Source organism: Sebastes fasciatus, chromosome 23, assembly GCF_043250625.1.
Source record: "Sebastes fasciatus isolate fSebFas1 chromosome 23, fSebFas1.pri, whole genome shotgun sequence".
Lineage (NCBI taxonomy): Eukaryota > Metazoa > Chordata > Actinopteri > Perciformes > Sebastidae > Sebastes > Sebastes fasciatus.
Window position 1 is genome coordinate 22,645,346 of NC_133817.1, and position 25,397 is coordinate 22,670,742.

General features: G+C 42.0%; 1 protein-coding gene across 3 annotated transcripts in view; it reads left to right on the forward strand.

Annotated features, from left to right (window-relative positions):
* Nucleotides 1-25,397, forward strand: part of tbc1d22a (TBC1 domain family, member 22a) — a 186,984-nt gene that overhangs the window by 33,487 nt on the left and 128,100 nt on the right. For all 3 annotated transcript variants that reach the window (XM_074625656.1, XM_074625654.1, XM_074625653.1), the window contains exons 6-7: nucleotides 1,954-2,024; nucleotides 21,655-21,783. In XM_074625656.1, coding sequence (XP_074481757.1) covers nucleotides 1,954-2,024; nucleotides 21,655-21,783 — 200 coding nt within the window. The remainder of the gene's footprint in view (nucleotides 1-1,953; nucleotides 2,025-21,654; nucleotides 21,784-25,397) is intronic.

Below are 25,397 nucleotides of genomic sequence, written 5' to 3' on the forward strand. Positions count from 1 at the left end.
TGACTTAACTAACTAAATAACTTTTGGCGACATTGTGGGTTTCTATTTTAGATTTCAAAAACCAGGTTTGTGAAGACGGCCGGGGTTATGTTAAGGATGGCTCCAGTGCGTCATCAAGCCATGATTTCAGCCCCGCCTAAAAAATCCTGAACACAAAACTCAAAAACAGTTTAACAGTCTAACTCCACAATCCAGAACTACAATGTTCAGTCTTTGCACGTTTTCAGTAATTATTTTCCAACGTTTATAATGTGTTTAGAAACAAAACTCTGAATTTCCTTTACACGGCCTTTAAATAGTTTATAAACTGACTTTTTTATAAGTTATCCAGTAAGTGTGTTATTATGTGCAAATGTAATTTTGACAACCTCAGAGCAGATAAATCCCAGCCACCCCTGTGATCGGACCCCAGGTTAGGAACCACTGTCCTACACCTTCATTGTAGTCCAGTAATTATGTTGGATTCACTAGAAATAGGTTGAAATAGAAGACACAAGTTACTAAAGACCACAAGACAAAGCACCTTCTCTTGAGTCACTGTTGATCCTGCACCCCCCCATCCTCTCTTATGTGTGTGTGTTAGATTGAGACGGATATGGGTTGGATGTCTGTCTAGCAGCACCTAACATTAAGCCATTTTTTTCTGGGTCTCCATGGACCCAAAGGGAAGAACTACTCTGCCAATTTAAAAGTTCAATTTGCACCTCTCCACATTTATTTTACATTATAGCCTGCTGGATCTCCCACCCGGCCTGGGGAGAATCTAGTTAATAATCCACTTCTAACCCATCAGATGATTTCAGTGAAGTAAAAGGGAGAGGAAAGACGGGAAGTTTGGACAGCGAGGACACGGTTGGTTGGCTAGTTGGTAGATTGAATGATGTCCAAGAATGACTTATGAATCCAATAATGGTTTGAAAATAGTTTTTTTATATGGATTCCTTTTATCGCAGTAAGGTTGTATTTGTTAGCATAAAAGGCCATGAAGTCAGAATTTGGGTTTGCATGCATCACAGCTGAATAAGTGTGGAATAATCATATCTCGGTTAAAAATTCTGTTATTGTAGAATTTTTAGTGTTTTAACATGTCATCAACTCAATAATGAACAATGACAACATGGACCACACACTGCACTGGACTCAGCTAGGACACATTAATCATGGTGGAAGGCAGAGACAGAAACGGAGACAATTGAAAACGTAATATTGTTTTGGTTCTCAAGAAAGTCATTTTTTTTCAATAAAATGTGAATTTCAGGTAAAACTAAACTAGTGAAATACAAGGTATTTATCTCTTTCTTTTTACTTCCATCTCAATATCTCTTTGGCTGTTTATTGCGTCATTCTGTATCTGTCATCAAAAATATTCAAAACAAGGGAAGGAAATCGAGCTCGCTCTGACGCTGATGCCAGTGTCGATATTTGAGATTAAAGTTTGAAACTTTCTGCACAGCTATATATTGCAGTCTGGTGCTGGTCAAGCCCAGGCAATGAGAGAATAATTCAAAATCTACAAGGATAATACGCATTTTCGTCAAGGAAATCAGTTGATTAAAATATCTTTCAGTTCAAACCTCAGTTAGTTGTACTCTGGTCCAGAGTGTGTGGCAATCCCCTTTTTCATTATCGATATTATATACCGAGAAAACAAAACATACATTTTGTGGTTAAGAGATTTACTTGTCAGAAAGACTTTCCAGACTCTCTGGTGGAGAAACTCTGCAACTAAATTACCTCAAACATATCTTTGGCATTTTTGTACCACAATCTGTTATTTATTGACATACAGTATATGCCCATATGGACATATCTCTAATAAGATAGTATTGGTCATAACGTAATATCGGCCAATATTATCGACCTGCCATTTATGGGTCGAGCTGTAGAGGGAAATCAAAGTCTCTCTGGTGAATCTGAAATGAACCCTCTGGTATTTTTGTTCTTGTTTTACAGAGGAGCTACGGAAACTCAGCTGGTCTGGAATCCCCCGACAGGTCCGACCGATAACGTGGAAGCTCCTTTCAGTAAGTTTTACTCACACACATGCTGTACATATGTACTGTACATTCCTACACCACCATTAAACCAAACACTGATTTGTGTAAAACATAAAAAACGCTTGCATACAGACACGCTTTAAGAAAGACCTATGTAACCTCATTCATAAACCTGCAAGAGATTCATCAAATGCACATACACTAGGGATGCTCATTTTGAAAAAAAAATTTAACCGATAACCGACCCTCGTTAACCGATTATTAACCGTTAACTGACAAGATTTGCTGCAGGAGCACAACAGATATTGGTTGACGGGAGTCCCCAGTTCACCGTCCGGGAGCGTTAACTTAGCAGCTACGATGCTGCGTGTAGTGTCGCGGACATGCAGCCACTTTCCCAGTAAAAGTCTCCACCACACATTTAGTTTAGTTTAGCAGGTTGTCAGCTGTGTGTCTGCCCGGCGGAACTTTAGCGAGTGGTTAACAAACAGTGTGTGTGTTTGTGCTACGTTAGCAGCTCTAGCATTGCCGGAGGCTTCGTGCTCACCGCCGCACACGTAGTCTGTGTAACTTTAGTGAGTTTCCAACAGACCGTGTGTGTGTGTTGGCGGTGAGTGTGAGGTTGTAGGTGGCGTTCTAGTTGTGAACGTAGGTGTAGCAGTGTGTGGACAGTTTATTTGTCGGTGAATAAATGCTACTAAACTACAACTCCTCCACTCCACTCAAGAGAGTCAGAGACCGGAGACGACTTCCTGTATCCTGCAACTCCGGCTCCGCCTCTTAAGGTGGGCTGTTAAGGTGGACCAGCTTTTCTCCTTAAAGAGACGAGCCGCTCCTCTGAGCCGCTCAGCTTTTGAGTTAATTATTAACATTTCTTTTAACCGTTTTAACCGATAGCGTTAATCGGTTAAAATGCTTAATGTCGGTTAACGGTTAAACGGTTAATTATGAACATCCCTAGATTCATCAAATGCACATACACACATGCTGTACATACAGTATATAATGTACATTCAAACACCAGCGTTGAAACAAACACTGATTTGTGTAAAACATAAAAAAAAACTTGCATATAAAGACGCTTGAAGTCAAAAACCTATGTAATCTCATTCATAAACCAAGAGATTCAGCAAACGCACACACGGGCACGTACACACAAAGAGATAATATCGCACTAATGAAAAAAACACATTACAGAGGATCTTAGGCGCACACACACACAAACACACAAAAAGTCGCTGTCATGCTCTCTCTCCCAACCCCCTCCCTTTTTTTGATTTATGAAGACTGGTAACAGTCCCGCTTTTCTTTTTTTTCAAACTTCAATAGGGAAAATTAATTGCTAGGCACAAATAATTTATTCATGAGACACGCGGTGTGTTTACTCATTAAAGCCATTGTTGTGGTGTACAGCTCCTAGTCTGCAGAGAGAAGACTGGCTTTTTGAACACCATGACTCTCCCATTAATTACCGCACAATAGCTAATGTGCCGCAGAAAAGATGTCATTATAGGTGTGTGTGTGTGTGTGTGTGTGTGTGTGTGTGTGTGTGTTTTTTGGTGGTGGGAGGTTACCAACTGGGTGCTTTAACCGTTAACGACTGCTTTGTTTGGTACTCTACTGAAGTGGAGGCTCATAATGTTGTATGAAGTTGCAAAGCTTTGGCTGCAGTATAGGCAGCCAGGTAGGGAGGAGACAGGAGGGACTGTTTGTGTACGTGTGTGTGTATATGTGTGTGTGTGTGTCTGGGTGATTAACTAATGTACCATAGATAACACCCTATTAATGGTTTGTCCCAGTCTGTGTTCGATTGTGCATGTTTGTCTGTCCGTGTTTGCGATTCTATACGTTATTAGAGCATGCATGTGTGTGGTCGTGTGCATACCTGTGTTTATATGCAGGATGTGTGTATATATATATATAAAGATAACACTGCAGTGAATATTGGGCTTGCAAAGCACAGCTGCCCTGCGGCCTGTATAAATGATGGTTTGACCGCCCGAAGGAGCATGAAGGGAAAAACACAGATTAAAAAACAAAGAAACAAGGGAAACAAATAAATTACATGGTTGTAGGACAACAAGGAACAGTTCCACATTTTTGAAATACAGCTTTTGAGCTTAAGAGGTGCTGGTAGTCCGATTTGGTAACTTTCAAGAGAGCTAGGCTAGCTGTTTCCTCATGTTTACAATCTTTGTGCTAAGATAAGCTAAGCTAATCGCCCCCTGGCTCCAGCACCACATTTACCCTACAGACATGAGAGTGGTATCGATCCTCTCATCCAACCCTCGGCAAGAAAGCAAATAAGTGCATCAAAGTCAAAGACATACTTCACTTAAAATCTTTAAGTATAAAATATTCACTCTGTTCAGGATTGAACGCTGGCTGTCTCAAGAGTCAAGTCAAGTAGAACTTTATTTGTCCCCAGAGGGGCAATTGGTTTTGCAGCAATGAAAACGGTAATAACACAAGATAAAAAATACACACCAGGCAATTAAATACTAGAGGTGTGAATCTTCACTGGCTTCACGATTCCATTACGAGTCACCTGTCAACAATTCAAATGCACAATGATTCTCCAATCCTCCATTTTCTATATTAGTGCAGTGCCTGTTCAAAACATACCTTTTCAGAACGGGCTGAATGCTTGGCCTGTGGCCTACAGGTGTTTTGAAAACACACCCAATTCGTGGTTACTCGCGGTCGATAATACACTAATGCCCGGTTCAGACTACACGATATCAGCCCGATTATAGCCTGACTCGGCCGTCGTAGGGGATCAGGAACGATAAATGAGTGTCGTGTGCGAAAATCGATCCTCTCATCTCGTGTAGTGTGTCATAGTACACGACAACCGACGCCACGTCTGGGACGCCCCACAACACCCCGAAGAAAAATCTAGCCTGTCAGAATTTTTCGTCTTGACACGCCTAGTGTGACATCTCCAACGATGTGTTCCTTTACGTTGACCAATCAGGTGCTCTCTCCAGCGCAAGTCAGGTCACTTGGTAATAAACAAACATGGTGAAAAGGAGGAGGGATTGCGAGTTTGCTGCTGTCAGGTGGGACAACGGAACTGACTGAAGTACCGACAGCCCGTACCGTCCTCTCTTTGCCAACCAGGAGCGCATCCACAACCGTTTTTTCTTTCTTTTCTTTTTCTTTTCGCAACACAAGACCGCCAGCATCACACACAACGCTTCTGTCGCCATGATCGACAGTTGCTTCAACTGCCTCCCCGATGACGTCTGAACTCGCGCATGATCGTTGAATAGGATGTGCCGTGATTTGGTCGTGGTCATACGTGTAGTCTTGCCAGTCACCCAACCAAGACACTGCAAGAGTTTATGATCGTTAGATCTGACATGTTGACCATCGTCAAAGACAAAAATATCATGTAGTCTGATCCTCCATAAGTGGAGGCAATTTCCAAATAGGTATTACGCTGGGGCCACACAGCGCGCTTCAGGCTCGCCTGACGGCAGCGTCACGTCGTGGCCGCGTCATGCCCACCTAGGGTGTTCACACTAGACGCGAGTTACCCACGTCTCGGGAGCGTCTCGGAGCTACTTGTCAGCTGTGTTTTTGCTGTTGCTGACAGCCCTTTCTTTCTACATAGAGTTTGCCTTTTAATGGCCATTTAACTTCATAATAAATGTGATTTATATTTATTTAAGACAAAAAAGGGTAAGAACTGTGTGGTAATTTGTAAATATTATTAAAAACAAGCAAATAAATTCATACATAAATATTAATATATAGCCCATATAAATCCCTCTTTTCTGTCAGTGAAGAGGGATTTATATATATATAAATCCCTCTTCACTGACAGTGAGGAGGGATGTATATGGGCTATATATATATATATATATATATATATATATATATATAAATCCCTCTTCATTGACAGTGAAGAGGGATTTCTGTGGGCTATATATTAATACAAAAAAATAAATAAATACATTAGTAGTAAGAGAGAGCCTACAGCAATCACTCTTCACTTTGACTGGCACAGTTTTAAACAACATTTCCAGGGGGTTTCGGGTTCCTGTTCTACAGCATTCCAGGTTGCGGCTTTTATCGAAAAGGACTTAATTTACATCTGGGGCGGGACAGCAATTTACATTATAAATGCTGATGTTCCGACATCTCAGGCAACTTGGAGCTTTTCACCACCTTGTTGCTGAACTGCGCCTTGATGGAGAAAAACACCTGAAGTATTTCAGAATGATAAATATAAGTAAAGTGTTTTTTTTTTTATTATAAAACAAAGCAAAATAAACAGTTTCGTTATTTGTTAACCTTTAGAAAACGAAAATGATTATTAAATATCTTTAAAAAAATTAAATAACACCTCTAAAAGAAAGAACAATAAAGTTACGTGGTGTTTGTTGAGCGAGAGAGAGAGAGAGAGGGAGGGAGAGAGAGAGAGAGAGAGAGAGCGCATCGAAAAATACTGCCCATCACCTGATGTTCTTATAACCTATTAACCCAGTCTATTATATTTATAGCATATGTAGGGTTTCTGCTATGACTACTACAGTGTTTACATAATTAAAAGCCTGTACTATATTAACTTGATGGAAACCTGCAAGTAGACCACTGCTTTATTTAGAGTATTTCAGAATAAAAGCATTGTGTTAATGAATGAATGATTCTGTGCACTAAAAACGCTAGAGGACTTTTATTTTGAAATCTAGATAGGAAGTGTAAAAATATTGATGGTCAGTGACATATTCTACAGATGTCTAGACATGGAAACTGTAGTAATCTTGCTGGTATGATGTTCATATACTGTCAATAGATCACCTTCACTGTCTGTTGCTGCTGGGAGACGCAGCCGAGAGGTAAGCGGCTAGCGTGAAAAATAGGCGAGCCTTCTATTCTATAAAATAGACGCGCGTCTGACGTGCGTCTGACGCGTGTCTGACGTGCGTCTCATGCAGGCAGTGTGTCCACTCTAACCTGTTAACATGGACGCCGAAATAAAAAACAACACGCGACGTTGCCATCACGCGAGCATGAAGCGCGCTGTGTGCTCCAGGCTTTAATCACTTGCTAGGACAAAACTACTGCAGTTGTAAAGTAGAGCATGGATTTCATTAGCGGAGGTATTTTGCTGGCGGTAACATAATGAGTGTTAGCAAGTCATACACCGGGGAAACACAGTCTGGTTCGGCTCTGTTCGAATCTACTCGTGTTGACTTCAGGGAAGTGAATTAGAGTCCGGTTGTAACGTTAAAATATCCAACATCCAGCAACAAAAGTGCATGCTTGACTCGAACACTAATTATTAGGGCTGTCAAAGTTAACCCGATAATAACGCGTGAACTCAGATTTCTCAGACCCACGAGTCTCCCGTTTACAGACATGCCCACTTTATGATCATCACATGCAGTTTGGAGCAAGTCATAGGGTCTTTCCCATTAGTGCTTTTATACGGCTTGACTCCTCGACTCCTCGACTCGCGTCTTAGTCCCGCCCACGGGAGATGCGAACGGAGGAGACGAGGAAAAGACTCGAGGAGAGAGGAAACGAGGAAATATGTTTTTAGAGACATGAGACGTCGTTTCCTCTGAAGCGTCACTTGAAGCGACGTCCGTTTCTGATGACAGCAGCAGCTGATAACAGCTGGATCAGCTGTCAGTCAGCTCTAACAGCTGTTTATGTCTGAACTGATCTAATAGTAATAAAGAAACAGAGTTATCAGAGCAGCAGTGTTTCCTCTCTGTAGCCTGTTACCTGTTTAACAAACACCTGCACATGAATAACAGCTGCAGTCTGTATTTCTACTGTGGACTGAGTCCTGCTTAGAGGACCAGGAACCATCTCTACTGGCACAATATCTTTATATTATTTATTCATTATTAGCGTCTGTATTAATTTATATTCTGACAGTAGAAGTTATGTATTAGTCTGAATGTTTGAGGGAAAAGTGAAATGATATAACTCGTATCAAACCCGACGCTCAGGAATTATCAGCTTCACATGTGACTGAATGGAAATGAGGATAAATGATGTAAAAGGTATAAAAGACAGACTCCCCTTCTCTCTCTGACTTTAACTGGATACTTAATAAAAGTGAATGAGTGAAATAACAGATCATCAAAAGAAAACTCTTTCTAATAAATGAAGAAAGTTATTTTAAGTCTGTTCGTTGTCAGCTTTTATAAACCCCTCTCAGTGTCAGACTCCTTCAGTGACGGTGTGTGTGAAGCAGAGATACTGCAGGTCCTTCTGCTGCTGGAACACTTCACCATCAACATGGTCCGTCTGCTGTTCACTCCTACAGTTAACACAGGTTATAACTAGATGGTGAATCAGAAGACAACTAAAATATAAAACTGTTAATCTGTGATCTGTTTTCACTCTGGTATGAAACTCTAGTGATGTTGATGTATCAGATCAGTCTGATCGGCGCAGCGTCCAATCAATAACTGATATCCAGTAAGGGGGCGTGTCGGTCGGTGATAAACTTCCGTGCAGGAAACACTGGAGGATGCACTGGTGTATCCTCGCTCATAGCTCCTCCAGCAAACCTCCTCGCTCCTCGATCCTCGCTCCTCGATGCGCATTTTATGAATTGGGACGTCCTTCAAGATGGAGGACTGAGATCGATTTCCGGGTCACAGCCGGAGGATCGAGGAGCGAGGAGTCGAGGAGGCGAAAAATGCTGAAATGAGAAGCAGCTATAGTCAAGTCAGCACACTGACACACTGACAGCTGTTGTTGTCTGTTGGGCTGCAGTTTGCCATGTTATGATTGGAGCATATTGTTTTATGCTAAATGCAGTACCTGTGAGGGTTTCTGGACTATATCTGTCATTGTTTTGTGTTGTTAACTGATTTCCAATAATAAATATATACATACATTTGCGTATTTGTCCACTCCCATGTTGTTAAGAGTTTTAAATACTTGACAAATCTCCCTTTAAGGTACATTTTGAACAGATAAGAAATGTGCGATTAATCACGATTAACTATGGACAATCATGCGATTAATCACGATTAAATATTCTAAGCGATTGACAGCCCTACTAATTATACTTTTGCGTCCGCACGTACGTGAGGGTCTGCTAGGGTCAGTGTAAATTTCGTCATGCGTGGACAGACCGCACGGCGATCTCCCGTGTATGTGTGGAACGCGTCCCTCCAAGTGGACAGTATAAATAGAACTACTACGCATCCGTGCTGTCCGCAGCTGTCCGTGTATGCCTCCGTTTGGGAGTATAACCGAGGCCCCCCCGCTGCTGCACAAAGCTCCGTTCGCTTGTTTATTCAAAGTTTATTAATATTGAAATTCAACACAACACTCCCTTGGGTCCCCAGCAATACACCCACCAAGTGTGAAGTAGATTAGCTGAACGGTTCTTGAGATATGTGAAGGACATACTCACAGACAGACAGACAGACAGACAGAGATTCTTTGCTTTGTAGTTAGATTACTGCACATGGCTACTTTTACAGTCAGTCTCAATATTTGATTTACTTTCTGTCTGTATTGTTAAAAACCAATCAGGTGCTTTGCTATCCAACATGGCCACCACAAGCTGAGATATTTTATCTTTTGTTTCTGTCTTTCATGGACGGATTGGACTCAGCTTTAACAAGTTTAAACGCAGTATAACGGAATACAACTCCTATCTTCATTGAGGGTGTGTATGTCCAGATGACTTTGATAGATATATAGGGGGCGTTTTGACTATAAGATCCACATCTGGAGTTATCTCAGCCCCACCTTGCAAGCTTTTTCAATACATTCCCAGAGCCTCGTGCAGCGTGAATTATCCCAGGGTTAAATCCAAGGTTTGGATTAAAGCGAAAAGTGGGCACAGTGTCAGAAGCAATCATATCTCCTGAAGTGTCATAACACTTGACTGCCTAGTCCATCCTGTCTGTAGTATGATCCAGTGGAGAAATAGATAGGAGGGATCAGGCTCGAAAAATCTATTCGCCGTCTGGCACGCACGCACACACACACATTCAGACTCCCAGCCCACGCCTTGTATTCCATAAACTTGGCAGAAGCACCTAATAAAACTTCACTCCAGTGGTGTCCCTTGTGCCCTTCTCCTGCTCACCAGCGTGCACCAACTTATTTGATTTTTCTCTCCCCTCCAGCAGGCAAGCTTGAGCCGCCGCTCTTCTTTACCTGACAAAGACGAGAAACAAGTTAGAGCTCGGTAATGCTCCCCCAACGGCCCGCATTTACCACCACATCACAGAAACCGTATATGACTGTCTCAGACTGTTATTAGCCTGTGTGGAAATTAAAAAGCAGTCAAAAAAAGAGAGGGAGAGAGCAATTTTTAGCCTCAGTGGATAGCTCCATCTACCTTTCACTGTTTGAGCAAGAGGCTCCACAGGTTGCCCCCGGCCTCAGGAACACATCCGGTTGAACTTCCTATTATTTCAGAAATAATATCGTCTTATTTCATTTTTTTTTTTTTTAAAAGCACTTGGTGTCCGAGCCCGAAGGAGAACGGAGAAATTAAATGGCTTTTTCTACTTTGTGAAAGAATGTCAGCCTGTGGCAATATGTACATTTGCTAATGGAGTGTGGCTGTTAAATGTGAAGTGGTGAGAGGGAGAGAGAGGAGAAAACTAACTGGCTGTGGAATTATTGACAAAACTAAAGGCTTGTATGAGATGTAGCAGGGACAGATTTAGATATTATGTTTAAATGTTACCTGACCTTTTTTTTTTTATATATGAGGCAGATTTGTGATCAACCTCCCTCGGTATGCACAATCTAAAGAGGCATCTCACACCTCGGCAGGAACATGTTGTCCCTTTTCAGTTTGTACACTTCCACTGAGGCTCCTGAGTGCAGATCCACTGTCACCTCTCAGTATTAACTACTAAGACCTGTGCAAAATGCTTTGTGTAAACTGATCCAGGACCAAGAATTTCAAAGAATATGTTGCCTTTGTGTTTGTATATCTTAAGTTTGTGTGAGGAAATACACTTTAACATACTCTATCTGTTAAGGATGGATCCGCATGAGTGACAAGCAGCACTGCTTACTGTGTAGTATCTGTTCCTCTTCTGGATTATAAACTTACTTATTGACCAAGTAAGAGGAGGAAGTCAGTTTAATGAAAATGACATAAAAAAATACAAGAGATTCAAATCGGATCAATTAAACAGTGAAGCCCTGGTGATGCAAGGTGGAACAATCTGCATCGCATTAGATATCAGAGAACGCATTTGAAATAATTTAGTTTTTAAATAGATATACATACAAACATACAAAGTTCTGCTTCATGTAGGGGTGTCATGATTCTCCAACTTCACGATTTGATTTGACTTTCCATTTTAAGATCATGCTTAGATTCGTTTTAAAGGTCCCATATTGTACAAAGTGAGATTTTCATGTCTTATAAAGCAGGTTTAAGTGCTATAGAAATACTGTTAAACTATCAAAATGCTCAATATACGGAGAAATACACACAGCCCGTATTCAGAAATTGTGCGTTTGAAACAAGCTGTTAGGATTTCTGTCCATTTGTGATGTCACAAATATACAATATTTAGACCATTACACAGTTTTAAACATAAACGTTCTAAATGTGTCCCAGTTATTTCCTGTTGCAGTGTATGCAAATAACATCAGCTGATAGGAAGTGAACATAGACCCAAACTGTTGCCTAGCAATGCAATTCCATTGCAATTCCATTGAAATGCATTAAAACAGAGCGTTTCAGACAGAGGGTAAATACAGGTATATGCAGGCAGACAGTATGAGGAAAATAATGTTTTTTTTTAACATTATAGCATGTAAACATGTTCTAGTAGAAACACAAAATACAAGTATGAACCCGAAAATGAGCACAATATGGGACCTTTAAACATTTGTATGCCTCCGTGCTGGCGACTGTCGTAGCCAGAGGCCTCCTTCGGTCCATCCATCCCATTCTTGTGAACGCTCTATCTATTTACCCATCTATCCATCTATCCATCTATCCATCTATCTATCTATCCATATTTGTCGTGTTGCCTGGGCTGGTCTATGGTACCCGCATGTAGCATAGCCTACAAACTACTGTAGTTTTTTTGTCAACGGCATGTTCATTGTTTTCATAACTCTCATGGAAGGCAAAATGTTTCTCCATCATCTCAGACAGAAAAGTGCCGCTGCAGGTAAGCTACGCTGTGTCACTTTGAAGTGTGTTGGGGCGTGCACAAGTAGGCTGGGTTGGAGAGGAAAAAAGGACCGGGAGAATTGCCGATCCTGCTTTTGATTTTGAAGGTCAAAATTTGAAAAATTTTCGATTTAGAATCTCAATCGTGACACCACTATAGTTTCATGCAAGATAAAGTAAAAAATGTCAATTTAGGGTGCAAAATACAAAATGGCATCCATGGCACAAGCTTTGCCAGACCACAATTTTCAGCTCATTCAATATCGTCTCACAAAGCATGAGACCGCCCAGACATTAACACGAACCCTTCTACACCTGATTGGATGAACGCACCTCTTACTTGGTTGTTATTGGTCATTTAGGTTGGAAAGCCACAGATGCAGTCCAGGAAACATTGTCAAACCAAAACTATCCACCAAAATAAGTTTCTGAATAAATCTGCGGTACGAATGAGTCATGCAGTGGCACAATCATGCTTCATTTAATCTCGACAAGTCGAGTGGCGGTGAGTCACGGTATGAAATTGATTCTCATGTGGATGTTTCCAAACTCAAATCATGTCGTGAAACTCCAGATGCAAGTGTTAAAGATGGCCACGTACTGTAGAGACACAGCGACAAGAGCATTTTAGAAAGACGTTTTATGTGTTCAACTTTTGCCGTGCCCGTAGTGGGACAGTTTATTTCCAGTCTGCTTCCAGAATAATGTGCGTCTGCTAAGTAGAAATCAATTTAGATTGCGAGAAGACAAAAAAAAAAAAGAAGTTTCATTTAAATTCCCCAAATGGATTCCCCAAGCATATTTCCCCAGTTTCTTTTTACAGAGAGCTCACTGAAGTGGAGGCTCCATCAGAGGGATGGAAGGATCCAGGAGTAGATTGGTGCAAGGAAGAATGAAGACTTGAGGTTTATGTAGACTGATTAGCGGAGGCAGGAGGAAGCACTGTGCCGCCGCATTTTGTACCACCGGCAGGTCATGCGGAGCCGTCATGCATTTATGCTTCACTTTCTGTCTTCCATCTTTCTGTTTTTAACAAATCTCCAGTCACCCTTTTTAACCAGCAGACCACAAATGAAATGGAAATTAGTCACTCAGGTTCAAGCATAAGTACACTTCAGATCTTAGGCACTTAATGCACTTTACTGTGAGATACGCTCCGTTATTTGAATTCTCTATTTTCTAAAAGAAACGCATGGTGCTTATGCTGACTGCATCCTTTTCCTTCTAAACAGTTCTTCTTTAACCTTTTCCACGCCTCCCCTCTTTAACACTGACCCATTTTTTTGTCTTTTTTAGGGAGGTACAGGGGGTGTTTAAGGGGAGATAGCAGGTCAACAGTAGATGTCACATAGAAGTGGTGCACATCATCTGAAAGCTGGAACCTGAACAGTAATTTGAGTTGCACATCACAGTGTGTCAAGTTGTTCTAGTGAAAATCAGAGACTTAGAACATTATGATAGAAGTTAGGGGTGGAATGGTTCACAGAATTCACGGTTCAGTTCATATCACGGTTTTGGGGTCACGGTTTTGGGTTTGGTTTGGTACATTTCTGTTACAGCGAGGAGGTCATGTTCTGATTTCAACATGCTTTTCATTTATTTGGCAAAAATAAGTTAACAAATGTTTGTCTTAACAAAAGTATGACTTACATAAGGAACATAAACACTTCTTCATTGTCAAATCTTAATAGAAAGAATAGGTCTTCTACAGTAGTTACTGCACACAAACAGTGCAGTATTTGGAGGTATACGGTTGGATTTCTGTGCCACTGTGTTATTTAAAAATAATGAATAACTATAAAACACATTACAGGGATTGTGCTGCTGGAATTACTGTGTTGATAAGTGTCGGTGAGATATAGCGCGGCTCAAGTAACGTTACGTTAATCATGTGCTAAAATCCAGCGTCCTCCACGACTGCATAAGGCTGCATATCTTTCACTATAAACCTCCCCAATGCTTTAGTTGTGTTTTTTGCCCTGTCTGAGTCTGCACCTAGAGTCTGTTTAATTGCTGCGGGGAGGAGGAGTTGCTCTTTCCTACCCGATTCTCTCCTCCTTGCGCTAACGACGGACACACCAGAGTGATGTCTTCATTAATGGTTCTTCTTATTGGAAGTGTTGCCGCTAGCATAAACCACACGTGTTGCACAGTGCTCACACAGTCGCCGTTTTATCCACCACTTTTTTCCCGTCATCTTCATGGTAGCACTAAATCCGTAACGCTTCCATACAGCAGAGCCAAACGATGCTGGTGGATCCTCTAACTGGACTTTATCGTGTCCACTCTCCATTTCCTAAACTGAGTGACAGCCGCACTCTGCACTTCCTCCGTGTCAACTGAGAAAGGGCTGGATCACGCGTCATATCTTTGGGGGTACAACACATGTGCAGTAAAATCTGGTCAGCACTCGCCGAATTGAGCCAATTGCAACGCACGACTGCAGCTTCAGTTACACTGCGCATATGTTATATCCCGTACCTTCAAGACTCATGTCCACCCGTGTCACAGCCTTTTTCCATAGGCCTTGATTTCTAGTGTAACAATAAACGGAAGCCTAACTCAATGGGCCTCATAGATTATTTCAAATGAACCGAACAATTCATACACGACCCGAACCGTTTTACCTGAACCGTTCCATCCCTAATAAAGTATATGATGGTCATTCCCATGCTATTGCATTTTTTGGCGATTGGATGGTGAGCACTTCTGTTCTGGTAACTGCTCAGAAACCCGCTTATTGTCAATATACCTAGGAAAGCCATCCATCCTCTGAATGCTCTAGGTCTCTAGTTTTTCAAAAAAAGGTTTCACTACAATGAAATGTCTCCTATGGGGACTAACATCATCACACATGAGTCTCAGCTTTCCAGTCACCCAATTTATGTTATTCCAAGACTGTTTAGGGACCCGAGTATGTAGAAATATTCAAATACAGCATTTCTAGAAGAGGCGAAAATAACACATTTATACTGCCCCAAACTGCATGTGATTATCATTATCATGATTTATAAAGAGGAGACTCGTGGGTACCCATAAAATCATTCACATATCTTGAGGTCAGAGGTCAAGGGACCCCTTTGAAAATGGCCATGCCAGCTTTTCCTCGCCGTAGTTTAGCCTAACTTTTTGAGCGTTATTTAGCCTCCTTCCCGACATGGTTGGTACCAATGCATTCCTCAGGTTTTCTAGTTTCATCTGATCACGTTCACTCCAGGTCTAAAACTGAGCCCAACACAGCCTCTGAAAGACAGTATAGTCGGCCGGGGGGCGCCCTCAAGGAGTGGAAGAGGTTAAACATGCACAATTATGTTAAAAAATATTTCATATTAAAAATGTATAGCCTTGGTAATCTGGGAAACCGCAGACCTATATTAACATGTGGGCACATTGAAATATTCCAATTTTCCGATATCCTATCGTTAGTGATAGAGAGCCGTAATAAAATCAAATCCCAGCATAGTGTATGACACAGCTTGTGTCCTCTTTATAGTCTTCAAATCCCCCGTGTGAGTGTGTCCCCCATCGAGTAGTAATGCAGCTGCGGTGTGATTGACCTCCACTAAGCTGTCCATTAACCTTCAACACACACATGCTCTCCTCTCCCTCATTTGGCAGAGTGCACATCACACCGGAGCCCAATGTTTTGTAGCTGGCCTGTTGGTTGTGGTTTGTGTGTGTGTGTACTCATGTGTATTTGCACATGGAGCAGTTTCAACATGTGACGCGTGGACGTTTTTGGCAGAGACCGGGCCGTGAAAAAGTCCCAGTCAGTGCTTAGCCTGATTTCTGCGGGCACGAAATGTGACCGTCTGGCCGACTGGCAGCGGTCGGGGAGAAGGGACATGAGGCGAGGATGAGTAAGGAGTCTGCCTCGTTCACAGTGTTTTGGTCGTGAAAAGATGCACATTTTAGTTTTTCAGCAGAAAAAAGAGAATGAGAAGTCCTTTGAATGACTGGGTTTTTGAAGGTGGAAAAGATAGATGGACTGGCAGGAAATGTGAAATGTAGGAATGCACCAATACCACTTTTTTTCAGACCAAGTACAAGTACTTACATGTGGGTACTCTCCGATACCGAGTACCGATACGAGTACTTCTCTGTACCAAAACACCCTCGTTAACAGCCAGCTCGAGGGTGTGAGCGACATACGGCAGGCATGGGAGTCCCGCATTGGGGCGAAGGTGGCTCGCGGCCGCAGCTTTACAGCGCTCCCCGCCCGGACCTCGCCGCACCGTGGACAAAGGGCTTGCTGTGCCCTCTCTCCCCGTCGGGGAGGGCTCCCTGCTCCCGGTGCGACAGTCAACCGCGTCGTGCCGCCAGATCGGAGCTCGGCCCACGTAAAAGGTGCCAGGGGTCTGCAGTGTTGTTGGCAACCCACCCGACCCGTCTTGAAACACGGACCAAGGAGTCTAACGCACGCGAGAGTCAGAGGGTGCAAGCAAAACCCCGTGGCGCAATGAAAGTGAGGGCCGGTGCGCGCCGGCTGAGGTGGGATCCCGGCCCAGCAGGGTCGGGCGCACCACCGTAAAGTGGTATCAGTGCCGTTGTATCGGAGCCGTTTTGCGAGTACGAGTACATGAGCACAGTATCGGACCCGATACTGGTATCGGTGCATCCCTAGTGAAATGGGATGTGTGTGTTTTATATGTCATAACAGAGACATATGAGTGTGTGGAACCATGTTGTTTGGAGCATTTTTCACAATTCAAGTGTTTTTTTGTGTTGATGTGTTAGCCAGGTGTATATGTGTGTTTGTGTGTGCAACAAATAAGCCTCTAGACTCTCCAGGCTTTTCTAGGGGGCCTTGTCGAGATAAAATAAAAAAGGGACTAAAAAAACAAAAAAGAGAAACTTTTATTTGTTGCCGCTCTTATTGATTTTCCACCAGACAGTTGCCCTAAATTGATACTTTTTGTGTGTACATGTGTGTTTTTTTCGATATGCTTCGCTAGGGTGTTACCAAAAAGTGGCAGCCAGCTTCCAAAAACAACAAACAGCAGAGTCACAACAAAGACAAAGATGCACTTAGATAACAAACACACACACACATATATAGGACACACACAGTCACTATCAGCCTTTTAAGGCCTTTTGTGTTTTCCCGTCGAGTCTGATGTGCAGACTGTCTTTGTTGGTGCAGTTTGATGGCCATTCCACTAAAGCCAGTCCAAAACACAGTTGCTCTCAGATGTGACTGAACAGCGGCCAAATGCGTTCTCAGAAAAAAAAATGCTCTGTTTAAATTGAAAGTGATGACAAATAAATGTAAGAGATGGACAGGATGATGAAGAGAGCACTGGTCTAGAACAGCATTTGTCTGCTAAGACATTTCCCAGGAAGTCTTTGTAGACATTGTTAGTCGACTAACACTCACACGAGTTTCTCCACAAAGAATCACACAAAAGCACCACTTTAAATCTTGTGTTTACTAGAGATGTGCTCACAAGGTTCTTGGAAATAAGTCATTCAGCATGAAAACAGCATTAAAGATGACTTGTTATGCTTATTTTCAGGTGAATACTTGTATTTTGGGTATAAACCTAGAACATGTTTACATTACAAAAAAATGCTTTATTTTTCCCATGCCAGCTTTTCACTCTGTCTGAAACGCTCTGTTTGAGCCCCCCCCCTCCTGAAAAGCCCACTCTGATTGGTCAGCTGGCCCACTCTGTTGTGATTGGTCAACCGAACAAACTCTTCGGACTCTGCTCCAGCTCTGCTCTAACTAACTTTGTCTGAGGGTGTGCCAAACTAGCCGTTGTGCAGATATGTTACTTGGTGACATCACCATTTTACAGAAGAAAATGCGGGACTTCAGGCGAGACGTTTCAGGCAGTTCAGGAGCAGTGTTTCTGTGGGGGAGAGAAACTCCATTTACTGTGGACTTTGGGCTTTGTAACTTTGCAGACCTTTTACATGCACAAAAACAACTGTATAACACACTAAAGGAAAGGGAAAAAGCACAAAAGCATAATAGGTCCTCTTTAAAAACAATTAAACGACTAAAGAAATCTTAGTCGACAAAGAGCAAAACGACTAATCGACTAAGTGGGGGCAGCCCTTGGAGCTTTCAGCCACATAAGTCTTCTTTATAAATGGCCTTGGCTCAGGTGTCCTCATGCGACCTAAGTATGGCACTTCATCACTGCAAGTCGGCACAGAAAAACTGTCCAGGGAAACAGAAAGAGGGAATTCTTCTCAAATTGGATGTTGCAGAGAGAAAAGAAACATCTAAAATAACTGTTTTTAGCCAAAAATACAATTTTACATTAGGCTCTACATTGTTGTTTAGAATAGTGTTTATTTCAGGTGCAGTAGCGCTGAAACTTGCAATTCGATCAATCTACCTATTGTTTTCTTGATTAATCGTTTGGTTTATAAAATATCAGAAAATAGTGAATGAATAGTGAAAAATGCACATCACAATTTCCCAGAGCCCAAAGTGACATCTTCAAATGTCTTGTTTTGTTGAACCAACTGTCTGAAGCCCTAATATGTTTCATTTATTATCATAAAAGTCTAAGAAATCCCTAAAACGCCATTTTAGGAACCAGAGAATATTGGCATCTTAAAAAATTACCCAACGCTAGTAATCGATTATCAAAATAGTTGTTATTAATTTTCTGTCAGCTCACTACTTACTGATAAATCGACTAATTGTTGCAGCTCAAATTTCAATAACTCACACTACCATAAACATATACATCGTGGTAAATATAGGTTCAGTATCAGATATCACAAGCCACTAACATTATATACCATTAGTTTATAAGGCCCCTGAAGACTGGTCCTGTTGTTAAAATTGATTAAATAACCTCTTTGCCTTCAATAACCATAATGCTATTGTAATTATACAGCAACAAACAAATGCACTTGCACATAAGGCAATATAAAATATGTAAAGGAAAAACACAAAAAGGACCCTTTGTAGGTTTAACAGCGACACACTCCAGCTTTTTTTTTTATCACAGGGACAAGTATTTGGAGCCAGCAGTCATGTTTGAGTTGTGTTTTGAAGACGTTAACTGTGTGAATATTTCAGAGCCCCTGGTCCCAGCTCTCGCTTTTAATAGACTTTAGATTTGTTGTTCAGTTTGGAGTTGACTTTCTCCTCATTGCATAAGCCTGACTGCGCAAGGAGGATACACTCTTTTCACAAATGCATGCTTGCATACTGTAAACTGTCTGACAAACACATCCCCAGAAGCACACACACAGAGAAAGGTATCTCCCCTAAGAGGCAGAGAGCATTCGGTCAAGCAGCAGAAAGTTTTCTCCGCAAAGTGAAGTGTGTCTTTTACAGACTAGGTATGTAGTCCCAGGTGGTGGAGTTTGGTTTGGGATTGAACTTGGCCGACAGACTCGAAGCAAGTCGAGGCTTTAGAACAAGAGACTCATTAACTAGTATATACTGGCAGACAAATAATTACGAGAGACGCGCAACATGAAATGCCATTCAGTTTGAGACGGTGAGAAGACGGTCTTGCTGAATGTCTACGGAGCTGTATTAATGAGTCCCATGTGGAACCCACAAGCGCTTCTGTGCATGCGTGTCACAAATAGACAGGTTTATTAGTTTTTAGACTATTACCAGTTACTTGTTAAAGTGTTTTTGGGCCTGCACTAGTATCTGTACACTGTTTTAAGGCTTGGTAAATAATGATAGTACATTTCAGACTAGGGATGCACCGATACCACTTTTTTTCAGACTGACTACAAGTACTTACATTTGGGTACTCGCCGATACCGAGTACCGATAGGAGTACTTCTCTGTGCCAAAAGACCCTTGTTAACAGCCAGCTGGAGGGTGTGAGCGACACACGGCAGGCTGGGGAGTCCCGCATACGAGGTGGTGCGCCGCGACCGGCTCTAGGTCGGCTTAAAAAAAGGCTTGGGGTGAAGGTGGCTCACAGCTTTACAGCGCTCACCGCACCGTGGACAAAGGGCTCGCTGCGCCCTCTCTCCCTGCCGGGGAGGGAAGGGGGCCCCTGCTCCCGGTGCGACTGTTGACCGGGGCGGACTGTCCTCAGTGCGCCCCAACCGCGCCGGGGATCTGCGGTGATGTCGGCAACCCACCCGACCCGTCTTGAAACACGGACCAAGGAGTCTAACGCACACGCGAGTCAGAGGGTGCAAGCAAAACCCCGTGCAATGAAAGTGAGGGCCGGAGCGCGCTGGCTGAGGTGGAATACCGGCAACACCGTAAAATGGTATCGGTGCTGTTGTATGGGAGCCGTTTTGCGAGTACAAGTACGAGTACATGAGCACAGTATTGGACCCGATACCCAATACTGATATCGGTATCGGTGCATCCCTATTTCAGACTATGTTACTTTAGAGTAGTTCCAGGCAATTTAAAATTTTCAGACTAATGATAATGTATATTTTTCATTTCAGTGCATTTTTTTCTTTCTTAATTTGATAGTATGATGATTGAAGTCACTGCAGTTATAATTGAATTAGATTTTAGGACATTTGACATAAGGAATAATTCCATATTTTGGGAAATGCGCTTATTTACATTCTTATTAGGGTATTGTTTAAAAAATGACGATGCCAGTACCAATACCAGCACACTTAAAATGATACTGATACCAATGGAGTACTTAATTCAGTACACATCATGGGAAGGGAAGCTGTGTGTGTGTGTGTCCCACTGGCTGTCCTGCCACAGTGAACATGTTATTTTTGAAAGGCTAAACGCCAACAAATATGGATTGAAGCAGAACATTTCATTAGATAAATGTTTTTATGATTTTTGTGAATTTTTTACAATGGAGTTATTGGAATTCTTCGGATCACATGAGTCTGAAACAATCCTATGCAGCCGCCATTCGCAGTACACAAATGTATTCTGGGTCGAGCTCGCTCGGGCATGCTTCAAACTCATGGTGTGAGTGGTACCGGGGCGAAATTGGAGTGGGATAGAGCGAGAGATAAGGCGACGCTCCAACTTAAAAAAAAAATCCGCTCTGCGCTCTATCCAAAATCCTTTCGCCTACACTCCCCGCTCGCTTCACTCCACTTGGCTCATATTCTCTGAAAAGTAGACATTTTTTTCACGATCTGGGTACAGAAATGATTGATTGCAGGTATTGTTAGACTGGAGAAGTTTCGATACTACTTGGTACTCGGTTAATTCCATACTCAAAACCGATACCCAGCCCTAGTTCTTACTGAAAGTTAGATGAGAGAATCAATACCACTCTGGCTTCTGTCAGTTAAATAGCTTACAGGCGATGGTTAGCTTAGCTTAAAGCCCGGAAACAAGGGGACACAGCCAGTCAGAATCCACCTGCCAGCACCTCTAAAGCTCACCAATTAACATATCCTATCTCATTTCTTTGAATCTGTACACAGGCTGAAGTGTAAAAAGAACATCTTCTTGTTCAGTCATTATTTGTTTCCATCAGTCTGAGCTCCTGAATATGAATTATAGTTGAGCAACAACTCTATGCTACCTTTTTATTTATCCTTTCTTTCTTTTGTCCTCCTCTCACCGTCTCTTAGGGGTACCTACCAGCTAACGCAGAAAGAAGAGAGAGCGTCCTACAGAGGAAGAGACAAGAATACTTTGGCTTTATCCAGCAATACTACGACTCCCGCAATGACGAGCACCATCAGGACACATACAGACAGGTATACATGCGCGTGCACACATTGTCCTGTTTACTCGTTGTGTGTTTAATAATTTTTTTACATGTGACTTTTATTAACACCTGAATCCCAGAACTCGAAGGACAGAGTGACAAAAGGTTCCATTTTCAATTAAAAGAACAGCGTCTTGTCACTAATGTATTCCCTCAGCACAGACCCGGGACACGTGCGTGCGTGCGTGTGAGAAAGTGTGACAGGATTCGGCCCTGCAGACAGGATTACTGGAACCAGCTCCATGCTTTTTCTCTCTCTCTCTCTCTCTCTCTCTCTGTCCCTTCCTCTTTCTCCCTCATATACTCATAGGCTTGTTGTCTGTGTGTCTGTCTGTGTTGACATGCAGCGAGTGTGGTCGAGCTCTGTTCACCGAGCAGAGACAACCAGCCCCGAGCTTCAGAGCTGCTTAAATGAACACTTTTCTTTGGCTTTGAAAATAATATCTCCTTTTACTCTCTGTTTATCCGTCTCTCTCCACCCCTCCATATACTCTCTCACTTTAACACTCCACTACTTCCCATTCATTCCGAGCCGATAAGAAACATCAAAGTGGGCTGTCGATAGCAAAAACACACATTTCTCATATTCCGTCCAATTTCCCATTGATCTCCTCTGCACTGTGCCAGAAAGCTGGCATACTTTGTTTTGATGACTGTTTGGATCGCGTCTTGGTGCCTGTTTTTCTGCCAAACTCTGCTTGTTCCAACACTGTTGTTGTGTTGACGGGCTGAGCGCTGATTTAAAGTGGATTTTTCTGTGTGTGTGATTATGTGTGTTTGCACATATGTTGATTTGGCACTGGAATTGCACATGGCAGTGGGTTTGTATGAAGTTTGTATATATATTATGTCTAAGCCGCTGTAGGCATGCATTACATGTACCTATATGTCTTCTGTTTGTCTGTGTGTTTGCTCATAGTCCATCAGCCAGTGTAAATCTCTCCATCTGTCCCCGTAGTTAGTGTCTCTTCTTGTGTCTGTCCATCTGTCTCTTTTATATATCTGTTTATGTTGTTGGTAACTTGCCCAAACAGCTTGTATGTGTGTGTGTGTTTATGCATATGCATATGGATGTAGCAGCCATTGTAGAAGTCCCAGCTTGCATTGCAAGCTTTTTGAAGTACTGCTGCTGTTTTGTTCGATCCCAAGAGAAAGTGTTGAAAACAAAAATCTAGTTTTTTTGTTAGGCCATCAGAAGATATAAAGTGGAGTTGTGTGTTTGAAACAACTGATTGAGTTCGACTGTTAAGGCTGCATCAAACCATTTTTGACCAAAAACCACTTCAGAAATACCCCTTCTCCTTGCCACCTGTCTACTATAACATGCATCCACTTATCTTTTAGTCTGGATTTGTTTGACTTTTTCCACCAGTCACTCGTGTACTTTGTCTCTCCGCCATTTTGTACTTTGCAGAGATTGCACTGTGATGCTGCGTTCACACGACGAGCGACTCAGCAACAGGCTACAACTCCTGTTCAATGGAAGCCGGTGACATTAAGCTACAAACTGACTCTTGACACTTGTCACTGTCTGACGGCCGTGACTAGGGACGCCACGATACCAGAAATTTAGTAGTCGATACCAATACCAGTGAAATCCCACGGTTCTCTATAACAATTCGGTACCACGGTAAAAAACAAAATAAATCAATAAATCCCATGTACTTCAACATACTCCTTTATTATCGTTTGCATACTTTTTTCTGTTCGGAAGTTAAACAGCTCATATTCCCTCTCTAGTATCTATTTTATATAACTGTGAAAACATCTCCTTCAAACAACTGGAGTTATTTAGGTTTCTCGCCAAAAACTACATTTTACAAGATTACATTTGAACACATCATTAACTTTAGAATTTACGTTCGCCCAATGCTATTTTACTGAATAGAGCCTGAACGCATCATGATGTAAATCAGTGGCACCTCCCGAGCTAGTTAATGTTAGCTGTAAGTAGCACAGTCCTGCAGGGAGCTAACGTTAGCTAGCTCTCATCCTGCTGATTTCAACATGGACTTGTTGTTCACAATGGAGCATTATTTGTGAACAAAGGTGTGTCCACTGGACGCATCCATAGTGAGTTTACTGCGTCCCAAACACATTCCCTATCATCCCCGGGATGACGGGACGCCGTTAGTCTCGAGTCCTGACCATATCTACGGTACCTGTGGTACTATAGAAAAACATGTAACGTCACGTTTTCAGAATTTTGGCATTGACTTGGTGCCGAAGTATCGGTTCTCGTGACATCCCTAAGCGTGATGCTTTACAAATCAAAGTTGAGCTGGTCTCAACTTTTTTCATGGGGCCAATGACACAGTGAAACGTCAACCAATCATATCAGTGCTATATAACGACATAACTGCGTCAACAAGCGCAACACTCCAACTCAGCAACAATGTAGTCGGCCATGCTGGCTGTTTTGTTGCTCTTGTTACTCGTAGTGTGAACATAGCATTAGCTGGTGTGATTTTGTGAGCTGGTGAGCAGCTTACAGTTTTATATGGGGTAGTTGAAACCGTATAGGCCACAATGGGCAGAATGCTGCTGAAAGTTGCATAGAGGGTTGTTGATTCTCAGTGGGATGAGCACAACAAACATTACAGAATGGTTCAAATGAGTAAAAATATACAGTAAATAGAGTGCATTGATATGCACATTCGCCTGCAAAGAAGTGCAGTATAATACCAGCTTAAGTCCAACCAAAAGTAAACAGAAAGTGGCCCCCTAATTACCTATTGTGGCTAACTGCATGGTCAGGGGTCTGCAAACTGCGGCTCCGGAGCCACATGTGTCTCTTTAGCCCCTCTTTAGTGGCGCCCTGTGGATTTTTAAAAATGGAAATGAATAACTGTTTTTTGTTTACATTTTCATTTTTATTTATCATTGTTGTAGGTCTATGGTACGACGGTACGACGGAGTATTAGGGCCACATTGAGGAAAAAAGTAAATCTGATATTTCGAGAATAAAGTCATAATATTTCGAAAGTAAGTCATAAGTTTAAGAGAAAAAAGTCGTAGTATTATGAGAATAAAGCCAGAAGTCTACGAGAAAAAAAGTCGTAATATTATGAGAATAAGGTCAAATATTATAAAGTAATAATTTTACGTGTTATTTTCTTTTGTTCTCATAATGTTACGAAATTTTTATCTCTTAAAGTTATGACTTTATTCTCTTAATATTACAACTTTTTTTCTCGTAAAGTCATAGCTTTATTCTCGCAATATTACGACTTTTTTTCTCATAAAGTTAGGACTTTATTCTGTAAATCTTAGATGTTTTTTCCCTCAATGTGGCCCTAATACTCCGTAGTACATTGTCTCTTTGGCCCTCACTGCATTAGACTTATATACTATATACTTAGACTATAAACTGTGTTACCTTCATCACAATGATCACATGTTTTGCGGCTCCAGACAGATTTTTTTTTTTTCTTTGCCTGAAATGGCTCTTTTGATAGTAAAGGTTGCTGACCCCTGGCCTAGGCTATATACTTTGGTAAGAAGGGCCACAGTCATGAGAATATGACCCAGTCCTACGAACATCTGGGGAGATCTTCCACCTGGCTAAAAACATGTTAAATGTAGAATATTGAGGACCTGAAG